Below are 11229 nucleotides of genomic sequence, written 5' to 3'. Positions count from 1 at the left end.
TTATTGGGGAATTGGGGGAGGGGAACAGTGTTGGGGAATTAGGGAAGGGAAACAGCCAAGTTGTTGTCCTTCAATCTTAGTTGTGGAGGGCGCAGCAAGCTCAGATCCAAGTCCAGTTGTGCTGCTCAGCTCAAGGTGCTGTGTTCAATTAGTTGAGGGTGGGCGTAGCTACCTTCCCATGCGGGAGTCGAACCAGCAGCCTTGTTGTTAAGAGCACATGCTGTATCCATTGAGCCATCTGGGTGGCTGCTCAGCTGAAGGTGCTGAGTTCAGTCTTTAGTTGTGGGTGGGCGTAGCCCACCATCTCAAACAGGCAACCTTGTTGTTAAGAGCATGTGCCCTCACCAGCTGAGCCATCCTGCCACCTGTTGGCAGCTCAGTGGCAGCTCAGCTCAGGCGCAGCTCACTGGCCCATGTGGGAATCGAACCGGCAACCCAGTTGCTCAGAGCTTACACTCTTGAGCAAGTTCTTAACCAACTGAGCCGGCTGGTCCCGGCCATCATCATCTTAATTATTACACATAAACCCAGCAATATTGATAATATTTATCGAAGAAAAGGGGAATCACTGCTTTAATCCTTGCCCTATCTTCTAAAATTGGACGTAAAACCCTCAGCAGTCATTAAAGCACCCATCACAGATGAAGGGTTTCAACGAAAAGAAACCAGGAAAAACAAGGCAGAGGTGCTCGATATACTCTATACGGAAAAAGGGATGTTCAACCTCACTAATAGTCAAAGAAATATAAATAAGCACAAGGTACCACTTCCAGTATCAGGCTGGTAAAAACTGAAAAGATTCCCAGTTTCCACTGTGGGTCAGGGCACGTTCCCAGGAGCAGAAGCACAAAATGGGACCTTCTGTCTGGATGGCAGCCTGCCAGTATTGATGGCAAAAGCCACCCTCTTTCTACCAAAAATACAATGATTTTGGAGGAGCCAGGAGGCTTTCACTGAGAAAGAAGACAGAACAGGACAATTCCAAAAGAAGGATTAGTTGTCGAATGATACTAGCTAAAATCAACACTCCAAACCAAAAGAAAAATGCGGGTTGAATACCCATTGTTTGGAGGTGGATGCATTTGGACTTCAATGTATCACATGCTTTTCCCGTGACTTTTTTCTGGGTTGATTTCCTCATGAGGTTTAGAGGCTGTGAAGGTCCTTTCTAGTGTTACGATTTAATAAATGTTAAGTAAATGATTTCATTAATAAGATTGACAGGTTATAAATGCATGCATTTGAAGTATAACAGATACTGTGTGAATGAGAAAAATGAGCTAGCTACCTAGCATTTAGCAGAATTTTTTAATTTAAAACTTTCCCTATATTGGAAATCTTAAGATTTCCAACCATGAACATGAACATGAACACCAACTATAAACTACCTATGAACTGTATAAGCCAACATCAAACTGTATATATATATATATATATATATATATACACACACACACAATTCCCAACAGGATTAAACCAAACTTAATATTTTGTAAAACTTGATCGGGAAACACTAAATAAGAGGATATTTCAGAGAGATATTTTGGGGGATCTCAAAAATTTACGTTAGTTCTAAATAAAGAGTGATCAAGAACTCAGCGTCTCAGTTTCCGCTGATATTTTTAAATGGTTGGGCTCCTCAAGTCCAGAGGCTGAGTGCCATTCTAGAAGACAGTTTTTGGACAGCAGCCCTGAGGGATTAGAAGAGGCTGGAGCCCCAGCTCACCCTTGAAGAAACAGTGCTGCTGACCTCCTGCCCCTCAAATCCCCTCCACCTATAGCAGCGATGAATCAGCAAAGCTGCCAAACGCCTCTTTAACGGATGACTTGAAACCCTGGCGGTTTTTCAGCCAGCCACTTTGAAGTGCGAGCTGGAGATAAACTTGGAAACCAGCAAGTGCTGCCTGGTGCCAGGTCCTAAAGCAGCAGCCTGGGAGAGAGGGACAGAGAGACAGACACAGAGGAGAGACCGACGCAGAGAACATTTGCAACGCCATGCCTTCCCTGTGAGATATACAGGCCAGCCCCAAGCCTCTGCTTAGGAGGGTCACGGTGGGGGAGCGAGGGTAGACAAATTTAATTCTTAGGGGTAGGAAAGATTGGTTAGAAATCTCAATGTTCTGTTTCATTCCTATTACCCTCATCTTCTCAACTTCCCAAATGTAAATGTAAACTGGGAAGAAAATATTTACAGCCTATGGGGTAAATAAGGGTTAATAATTGGGATATACAAAAGGCTTTTAAAAACTAATCAACAATGAATGTGTATGTTACACAAAAGCTTGTAGACAAATATTCATAGCAGCATTATTCATAATAGTCAAAAGGTGGGAAGAGCCCAAATGTCCATCAACTGATGAATAGATTAATAAAATGTTGTATGTCCACACAAAGGATTATTATTTGACAATAAAATGTACTGATACATGCTACGACATGAATGAACCTTGGAAATATTATGCTAAGTGAAAGATGCTAGTCACAAAAGACCACAAGTTGCACAATTCCATTTATATGAAATGCCCAGAACAGGCAAATCCATAATCACAGAAAGTGATGGCCTAGGGCTGGCTGGAGGGGACAGAGGCAACTGGGAGTGACTGCTAATTGGTGGTGGGTTTCTTTTGGGGATAATAAAAATGTTCTAAAATTAGAAATGGTGATGGTTGCACAACTTTGTGAATATACTAAAAGCCATTGATTTGCACACTTTAAATGGGTGAATTGTATGATAAGTGAATATCTTATTAAAGCTGTTATAAAAACTAATGACAAAAAGTCTCCCAACAGAAAAATGAGTCAAGGAAATGAATAGGCAATTCACAAAAGAAATACAAGAGGTCGATATACTCTATACAGGAAAAAAAGATTTCCAACCTCACTAATAGTCAAAGAAATATAAATAAACGCAAGATATCACTTCCAGTATCAGATTGGTAAAACCTGAAAAGGTTCCCAGTTTCCACTGTGGGTCAGGGCCTGTTCCCAGTGAGCAGGAGCATGAAAAGGTATACTCTGGACAGCCGCCTGCCAATGACGATGCACATTTTTAATGCATTCATTGGCTGGGTAGAAAATTATGCTTCGATTGTAACTGATCAGAGAGCCCGCAGTGCAGATGCTATGATTTCCCAATCTGGTGGGGTATTTCACCCAGCTTTAAGGAAATTGTGAGTCCTGGTAAAGGATTGTGCCCAGAGAAAACCCAGCCTTGCTAATAATAAGCTCCACCATGCTAAGCACTCAGGGGGGGTTACTTGCAAGAGAAATCGTGGGATCACTGCTTCCAAAGGGCAGGAGCACGTGGTGCGAACACCACCAAGAGTCAGGAAGGGAATAGCTGCTGTGGCAACATACCTACAAAGTGTTTCAGACACATATACTACCTTATCGATACCCACAATATCCTGTGCGGAGGGTATTAATATGATCACCCCCTTGTGCAGATGAGCAAATCAAAGCTTAGAGATGTTGTCACCTGACTTAGGTCTCACCAACATGCCCAGTTCAAGGCCAAGTCCACCACATTCTAAAAGGTGTGCTCTTTCCACTTTAGACAAGGAAAAAACTTCCTTGGACAGACACAGACTAGATTCAACAGATCCTTCGTTTATCCCCAAATGGCAGATTCTGTCATTAATCGGTATTTACCAAACACCCTTTTCTTATACTAATGAGTGTTATAAAGCATCTTATAAAAGTCAGAAGTAGACATTACTAAGTCTTAGTTCTAATCTTCAGAGTTTGCTGCTGTCAGATGAAACACAAAATTAAAACTCCGAAACATCTTAAATTACTTCGGTCAGATGCCCTGGTCGATTCTCACTGCAAAGAGCTATGAATGCTGAAGAAAAATTGTAAGATATCTTTTAAAATGCATCAAAGTTACTAGCAAGTCAGTAAGGAATACTGAGAGGTCAATAAAATCTTAAAAAAAAAATTTAAAAATTGGTTTAAAAAAACCCAAAAACCTATAAATAAAGGCAAGAGAATGTCTTTCTTTTTTTTACCCAAAAAGCAAAATTCAGAAATGACGTGGGGGTGGGGGTGGGACAGAATCAGGGAGGGGCACTCTCAACTAAAGGTAACATTCTTTTTTGTAAACTGAGTGATGGATACATGGGTGTTGCTTTTAACTGTGTTTTATATACTGTATACATTCTTTTGTAGCTATTAAATATTTAACAAAAGTTTTTTTTACAAATTTCAACAGTGTTCTTTCAAAGTTGTGAAGCATTAACTTGGGCTGTTGACTGAGTTCCAGTAAACCGGGAAAGTCCCTGACAGGGGCCCCCTCAGCCCCGAGACTACAGAAATGAAAAGAGCTTCACCAGCCTGGCCTGTGAGCTAGGGAGATACAGCTTCCCACTGGGCAGTGGAGCCTTCCATTCAGGACAGGAAAGGGACTGCTTAGATTAATAGTTCCAGTACAGGAAGTGGGGAGGGTGGGGTGAGGAGAACAGGTTCTACTGCCAGACCTTTAAAAGGTCTTCAAGACCAGAAGCTGAGTATGGCTCTGATGTTACAATGAAGCCACCAAGCCTGCTTTCTGGCCTGGTCCCTGCTCTGCTGGAACTGCCACCTCTGAGCCGCTGCCCGCTGCTGTTGAGACTTGAGCGAACAACTCTCATTCTAACGGAGCTCTTTGCAACTTCCTTCCTTTGAAGCTCAAGGCTTATCTCTCTCCAACTTGTAACAAGCAGGTTTGAATCCAAGAGCCCAAGCCCTGGCTTTCTGTACATAACGGTAGTGATTATACTATTGAGGTCAGCCTTAATTGGCCCTCGGACTGTTAAGCTATTGATACCCATGAGGACCTCAGAGTGTCACTACCTATGCTGACACTCAACACACATTCCGTAGCAAATGCTGAATCATTCAGTGCTAAAATGTTTACTCTTTGACCCATTACTCTTTGACCCGCATTATTTCAATCTTTTTTCTTTTTTCTTTTTTTTTTTTTTAGCTGAGCCATCCTGCCACCTGTTGGCAGCTCAGCTCTGGCTGGGAATTGAACCGGCGACCCTGTTGCTCACAGCTCGCACTCTTGAGTGAGCTCTTAACCAACTGAGGCCACTCGGCCAGCCCTCAATCATTTTGAAATTGTGGCCAGCAGATTATGGTCTCCAGGACAATATGCTTTGTGTACATAATATAGTTGGAGTTTTCATTGTCTCTGAGGTTGGGGTCCCTTTTGTGGTGTCCTGTACTGAACAATGTGCCACCCTGCCAGGTACCACGTCTTGGTACCTCCATGGCACCCACGCAGGCACCATCCTTCGGGGGGTTCCAGGACAGTGGAGAATGGGCCACTTGGTCTTTTTCACAGCAAACTGTTAAACCCCTGAAGCTCTACCCACAAGAGGCTGTCCTTTAACGGGAGAGCTCAATGTATGTGCATTTGACTCTTAAAAAACGGTATTCCTTAGATGTAGGCACAGACATATAAATGCACAGAACAGTTTTGGAAGGACACACAGACACTATGAACAATTGGCTGAGAGGGGAACTGGATCAGGCGTGGGAGGGTGACTCACTTTCCAAAGGACACTCTTTAGAACTTTCTGATGTTTATACCTTGGTGCATGTATTCCTGTACCAAACATTTTTTGCTTCCTCAACTCTACACACTTTCTTTCTTGGCCCTCTCAAGGGTCCTCTTCTCCTAATGAACACATAATAACGGGAGTTACCAAATTTAGAGTCAGGACTCAACTAAGCATGCTACATGCATTACTACCTTATCAATCAATAATTCCAACCAATAAAGTTATGTGTTATTATGCCCATTTTACAACTCAAGAAACTGAGGCTTAAAGAGGTCAAATACTTTGCCCAAAGGACACATCCAGTAAGTGTAAGAACAAGTATGAGCCCAGGTATGTCTGACTTAGAAGTTCATGCTTCTAACCAGTACCCTATATTGCAGTGGTTCTTAGCTGGGGGTGATTTTGCCCCCAGATGTTTAGCAGTGTCTGGAGACATTTCTGTTTGTCACAGCTGGAGGTAGGTGGGTGCTACTGGCATCTATGGGTAGAGGCCAGGGATGCTCTTAAACATCCTAAAGTGCACAGGACCACCCCCCACAAAAAGACTTACCCAGCCCCAAATGTCAATAATGTCAAGGATGAGAAACCCGGCTCTCCCAGAAAAAGATAGAAAGACAGAGAAACTATCTTCTGACCTAAATTCTCATAGTTTAGGTCATAGTGCTCCATGTCTACCTCCCATATTACAGCCACATACCAAATAAACCACCAGGCCCTCCTCTCTTCAATCAATAGCATGCCAACCCCACATCACACTGGAGTTCTCTCCAGCCCCAATTGCCAGGTCCTTTTCAGCCAATCAAAGCTGATCATCTATCCATCCAACAGTGTTTACTGAGCACCAGCTATGTGCCAGGAAATGAGCTACACAGTAGGATGTCAGGAAAAACTAGACCGGTCCCTGCCTATATGCAAGACGCTGGCAGTCTAGCAGGGAGACAGACAAGGAAACCTATGATTATAATGTGAGGTGAGGCTACACTGAGAGAGCAATGCATGATACTAAGATATCACGGAGCAGGGGCCCCAAACTCGACTGGGGTCTGGGGCTGGGTAGGGCTCAGAGAAGGCTTCTCCAAAGAACTGGAGCTCGAAAGAATTAAACAAGCAGAGGGAACCCTTCCCTTCCCAAAGGACCCCTCACCAGACCTGTCAGAGTGTGGTCTCTGAGAATCCACAGATTGGCAACTTTAATTAGAACACTTGGTGGAACTCCTCGGGAAAACAGGCAGGACACAGAGCAGTCCTCGATCCTCTGTGTACAACTTGGATAATACCTGCTTCAAGGAAGAATGGCAACCTGGCTTCCCCATAGGTTTAGGCCTTCCTTGATTGCAATCCTAACTGGGCTGTCTCGCTTCCAACCATTCTGCACCTTGCAGCAGGAGGTAACTAACATTTACAAAGCAGACCTTGTAAATCACATGCTTTATCTCACGTAACTCTCAAAACAATCCTATGAGGTAGATATTGTTATCCCTGTTTTACAGATGAGGAAGCTCAGGCACAGCAATGAAGGAACTCGACCTCAGAACAGAACACCACTCAATAGGAAAGCAGGGATTCACACCCAACACCAGAGTCCTCATGGCCTCTGTCTGAGGGGACTTTTACATTTATCAGTCCAAAGTATGTTCACACTAAAATCTTCACCACCTCAGTAGAGAGTTCCAACGTCAGTCATCCTTCTGTGCACCATACACTTTTGAACCGATCTCTATGGTGTTTCTTGCATTGTACTGTGATTATCCATATCTACATCCCTAGCACCTAGCACAGTATCTGACACGTTGGGCACAGAAACAAGCCTGGATTCCCTGGGCCCAGGTAACATCAAGCCAGATCAGCCTGCTTGGGGAGATGGAGGCCTGGGAACCATTCCCAGCCCTCTTTCACCAATGCAGTGGACTTCCGCTCTGGCGGGGCGTGAGCCCCAAAGTCAGCAATCCAGTCACACAGGGACGGAACAGGTTCTCTCAGCCAGCTTTCCTTCCAGCATTGGAACAGTCAGGATTCCATCTTTGGCTGTACACCAGATGCTTATGATTGGGGACATGCTGTGCAATGGTATATATTATCTTTAAACATTAGAACCTTAAAAGGAATGAGCGTGTGCTCCCCACGGTCTTTCCCTTTATGCCACATGGAATGCATACATGATGGCAGGAGCTGGAGCAGCCAGCTTAGACCATGAGATGGAAGCTTGGGTTTGAGCAAGGAGAACCACATGATCAGTGGAACCCCGTTCCTGGATAACTTCACGAAACAGAGTGAGCTGCTCTACCAGCCCTGGGCTATCTACTTCCAGACTGTTATGGTGCAAGGAATAAACTTCTGTTTTGTTTCAGCCACTGTATTTTGGGATTGCTTTGTTGGAGCATTTTAAGATTGTACTTAATTAAAACAAGATGCGAGCATTGCCCCGTGATTAACTTAGACTGGTCTTTGTTGGTACAACAACAATAATATCAATAATTTCCCCGAAACTAGGATTTTGCCATTTGTATAATTTTAAAGTTGTCTTGAAAGGGTGATTTGAATCATGTTGAGCCTTGAGAAGGACAAACAAACTGACCTCCTGGTTTGGGTCATCCTTGAGTATTACAGACATACCTCAGATTTCCAAACAGCCCACGCTACTCTTTTCTGACAGTTTGTCTGCATAAACTCCAGCTTGGCTCTCCTCCTCCCACTTATTACCTGAAGCGAAGACACCCAAGTGGAAAATCTGATGAGAACCCAAAGGGGAACCTGCTTCCCTAAAAGGTGCCCTTTCATTCATAAATCAAACACAGGCAAACGCAGAAAACTGAGCACAGAGCCTGGTACAAAGCAAGTGCCCAATAGATGTTAAATGGGGTCATTATTGGCTGGCTACGGCCACCCTCATTTCTCACCTGAAATATTCCAGCAGCCTCTTAATTGGCCTGCAGGCCCACTCCCTTTAATACATTCTTCACACAGCCAGAGTGATCTTTCTAATCCACAAATCTGATTCTTCAACGGCCATTAACCTAAAATTGAAACTTCATGACTAGGTTTAAAGGCCCCCGAGGACAAGACCACAACAGCCTGCTTTAGTCTTTAACTCTCATCTCTGAAAGCGAGACTCCAACGTGCTTAAGGGCACCGTCGGTAAGCACGGAGCCGGAAGCCCGGCGACCTGGCTCCCCAGTTCACACTTCCAACCACTCCGCTAGTCTAGATCATTTGCTCTATCCTCAGAACCTATCAGGTGCTGAACTACACCGTCTACGGAACGAAAGAATGAATGAATGAACGAATAACCGTATACAGGGGCAGCGTCTGCCTCCTACTGTCTGCCAGCACCCCCTAGGCCCTGGCAGGCCTGTGCCCTCTGCCCCGGCCTGCGAACGTAAGCTGCCCCCGGCACCCCGCCACCTCCCGGCCACAGAACGCCCACCCGCTGCGGCGCGCCGGGGTCAAGGGGCGGTGACAGCCGAGGGCGGGGGCGGAGATGCTACCAGCTGGGGTGTCACCCAGCCCGGGAGGTGACTCGCGCTCTCTTGCCGGGACATCCGGTCCGCCCGCCTACTCCCCGCCCGATCCCCCGGCGGTGTCCTCCGCTCAGGGGCACTGCCCTCCAACCTCGCGGGGTCCCCCAGTCCGGATTCCCTTCCCATTGCATCTCCCTCCCCTCCCCCACACAACCGTCCCAAGCGTCCCGCCGCGCCCGATCCTCCGCCGCCTCTGCCCGGCTCCCGGGACTCCCCTGGCCCCGGGCGCTTGCTGACCCTCACCTGCCATGTCCCGGACCCCACCGCCGAGGGAGGTGCATCACGGCCGCGAGAAGGCCGGGGACGGCACTTCAGAGCAGACAAAGGGCGCCGCCATGATAGAGTCGGGCGGAACCGACCTCGCTGGCTTCCCGGCTGCAACTTCCGCCGTGTGCGCTGCGACCGCGCTAGATGTGGCCCGCGGACAGGCGCATGCGCCTAGCTAGCCAGAAGGAATACCGTAACTTCTACGCTTAGAATTGCTCTCATTGTAACCTTCTCTAGGTTTTCTATTCCAAATGTAACAGTAACAGCTTCTACCTATTCGGCGCTTACTGTGTGTCAGACACTGCGTTAAACACTTCACGTGCATTATCTCATTAAATCTTCTCACCCACCTTAAAACAGTGTTATTATTCTCCACACTTTTGGAGAAGGAAAAACGGAGGTTCATCAAGGGTAAATGAATTGCCCACTGTCAATCATCTTACAAGCGGCGGAGCAAAAAAAGTAAACGTACTGGTAGTTCCAAAGCTGCAGATGCCGGATTATGTTTCCACCTTTTCAGCCAACCATTCCCCACTTCCCTATTTAGAAGAGATCCAGGATTAACCTGGGTGTGAATGACGACGAAGCTTGAAAACAAGTGTCAGCCGACTTGAAGTCGTTCTGTGAGCTCTTTCCAATTTTCAACACCTCTAGGCCATTGATTTCTCTACTTTCTCACAGTTCATGGGCTTCCCCCTCTCTTCACTTCTGATCTTGTTTACTTTCCATGATTCTTAGTTTTAACAACACTCTTGCCACTAGCCTAAACTCCTTTGCTCCGTTGTCTTTTTGTCACATGGATTGGGTAAGAGTTCCAACCTTGGGTGAATCTAACTACTCCATTTCTCTGCCTGCACCCAAACAGCCAAGCACAGTTGGAGAAAGTACCCAATGGGACAGACTGTTACCCACAGACCGCTAGCCTTCCACAAATCTGTCTGGACAACTTATTAGTCCTCTCTTCGCCATGACAAGAGAAACAAAAAAGCTCAGCAGCAATTGACTTCACCTTATCTTTCGCAGGAAATAATAGCAAATCCGATAAGGCATACAAATCTGTCTATATACAAATCTGCCTCTGTGTTCTTTTGTGTTGGATGTAGTCAAACAGGACTCAGCACCCATTCCTTCCAGAATCTAAAAAGTTAAAATTTTATTTCCCAGACTCAATTGCAGTTAGGATCCCAGTACGGATCGGCTCTGCCAGTTGGTAAGATTTGGAAAGTGGAAGTGAGGCAGTAGCCATTGGCCTGCTGATGTTAGCTGATTTCTGCTGGCAAGCAAGAGCATATGGGGGGTTGCAGCAGGGCATGGTGGCCAGTTTCCAGTTTCATGAGTGTTCAGAAGTATCTGTGAGATGGTGACAGCTAAATTCATCATTCTAGTGCCTGGGAACCAGCTTCTAGTCCCGAATCTCGATCCATGGAGCCCTGTTGTGATGTGTTCTTGAATGCAATAATCCCAGTGGTGGCCTCTTGTTGCTCCATCTTCCTGATTGTGGCAGAAGTCATAGCTCCTGATTGGTGAATTCTATGGTGTTCTGGAAGCCATTACTAGAGGCCCAGTCTAGAGACCATTCTTTCAGCCCCTCCAATAATTTTTTTTTACGCTTAGTCTAACTCCAATAATTTTATAAACACTTAATTCTCTGCATTAGATCCCTTTCTGCTTAAAATAAGCCTAGGAACAACACAAGGGATCCCTGGGATGATGGAAATGTTCTGTATCTTTTTTTATTTTTTTTTTATTTAGCTGAGCCATCCTGCTACCTGTTGGCAGCTCAGCGGCTGCTCAGCTCAGGCTGGACTCGAACCGCTGTTGCTCAGAGCTCAAACTCTTGAGCGACCTCTTAACCAACTGAGCCACTCGGCCGGCCCTTGTTCTGTATCTTTTAA

At 45.6% G+C, this 11229-nt stretch overlaps 1 protein-coding gene across 3 annotated transcripts in view; it reads right to left on the bottom strand.

Moving 5' to 3' along the window:
* Window positions 1-9450, bottom strand: part of ZBTB17 (zinc finger and BTB domain containing 17) — a 29856-nt gene extending 20406 nt beyond the window's left edge. For 2 of the 3 annotated variants that reach the window (XM_019654875.1, XM_019654872.1), the window contains exon 1: window positions 9311-9450. In XM_019654875.1, coding sequence (XP_019510420.1) covers window positions 9311-9317 — 7 coding nt within the window. In that variant the 5' untranslated portion in view covers window positions 9318-9450. Of the gene's footprint in view, window positions 1-8446; window positions 8564-9310 lie in introns of all 3 variants that reach the window. The other variant, XM_019654873.1, reaches the window with a different exon arrangement.
* Between the last annotated feature and the right edge of the window lie 1779 nt (window positions 9451-11229).

The sequence above is a fragment of the Hipposideros armiger genome, unplaced genomic scaffold (assembly GCF_001890085.2).
Source record: "Hipposideros armiger isolate ML-2016 unplaced genomic scaffold, ASM189008v1 scaffold_232, whole genome shotgun sequence".
Taxonomy (NCBI): Eukaryota; Metazoa; Chordata; class Mammalia; order Chiroptera; family Hipposideridae; genus Hipposideros; species Hipposideros armiger.
The sequence above is the reverse complement of the archived record's forward strand: the minus strand, read 5'-3'. Positions and strand labels throughout refer to the sequence as shown.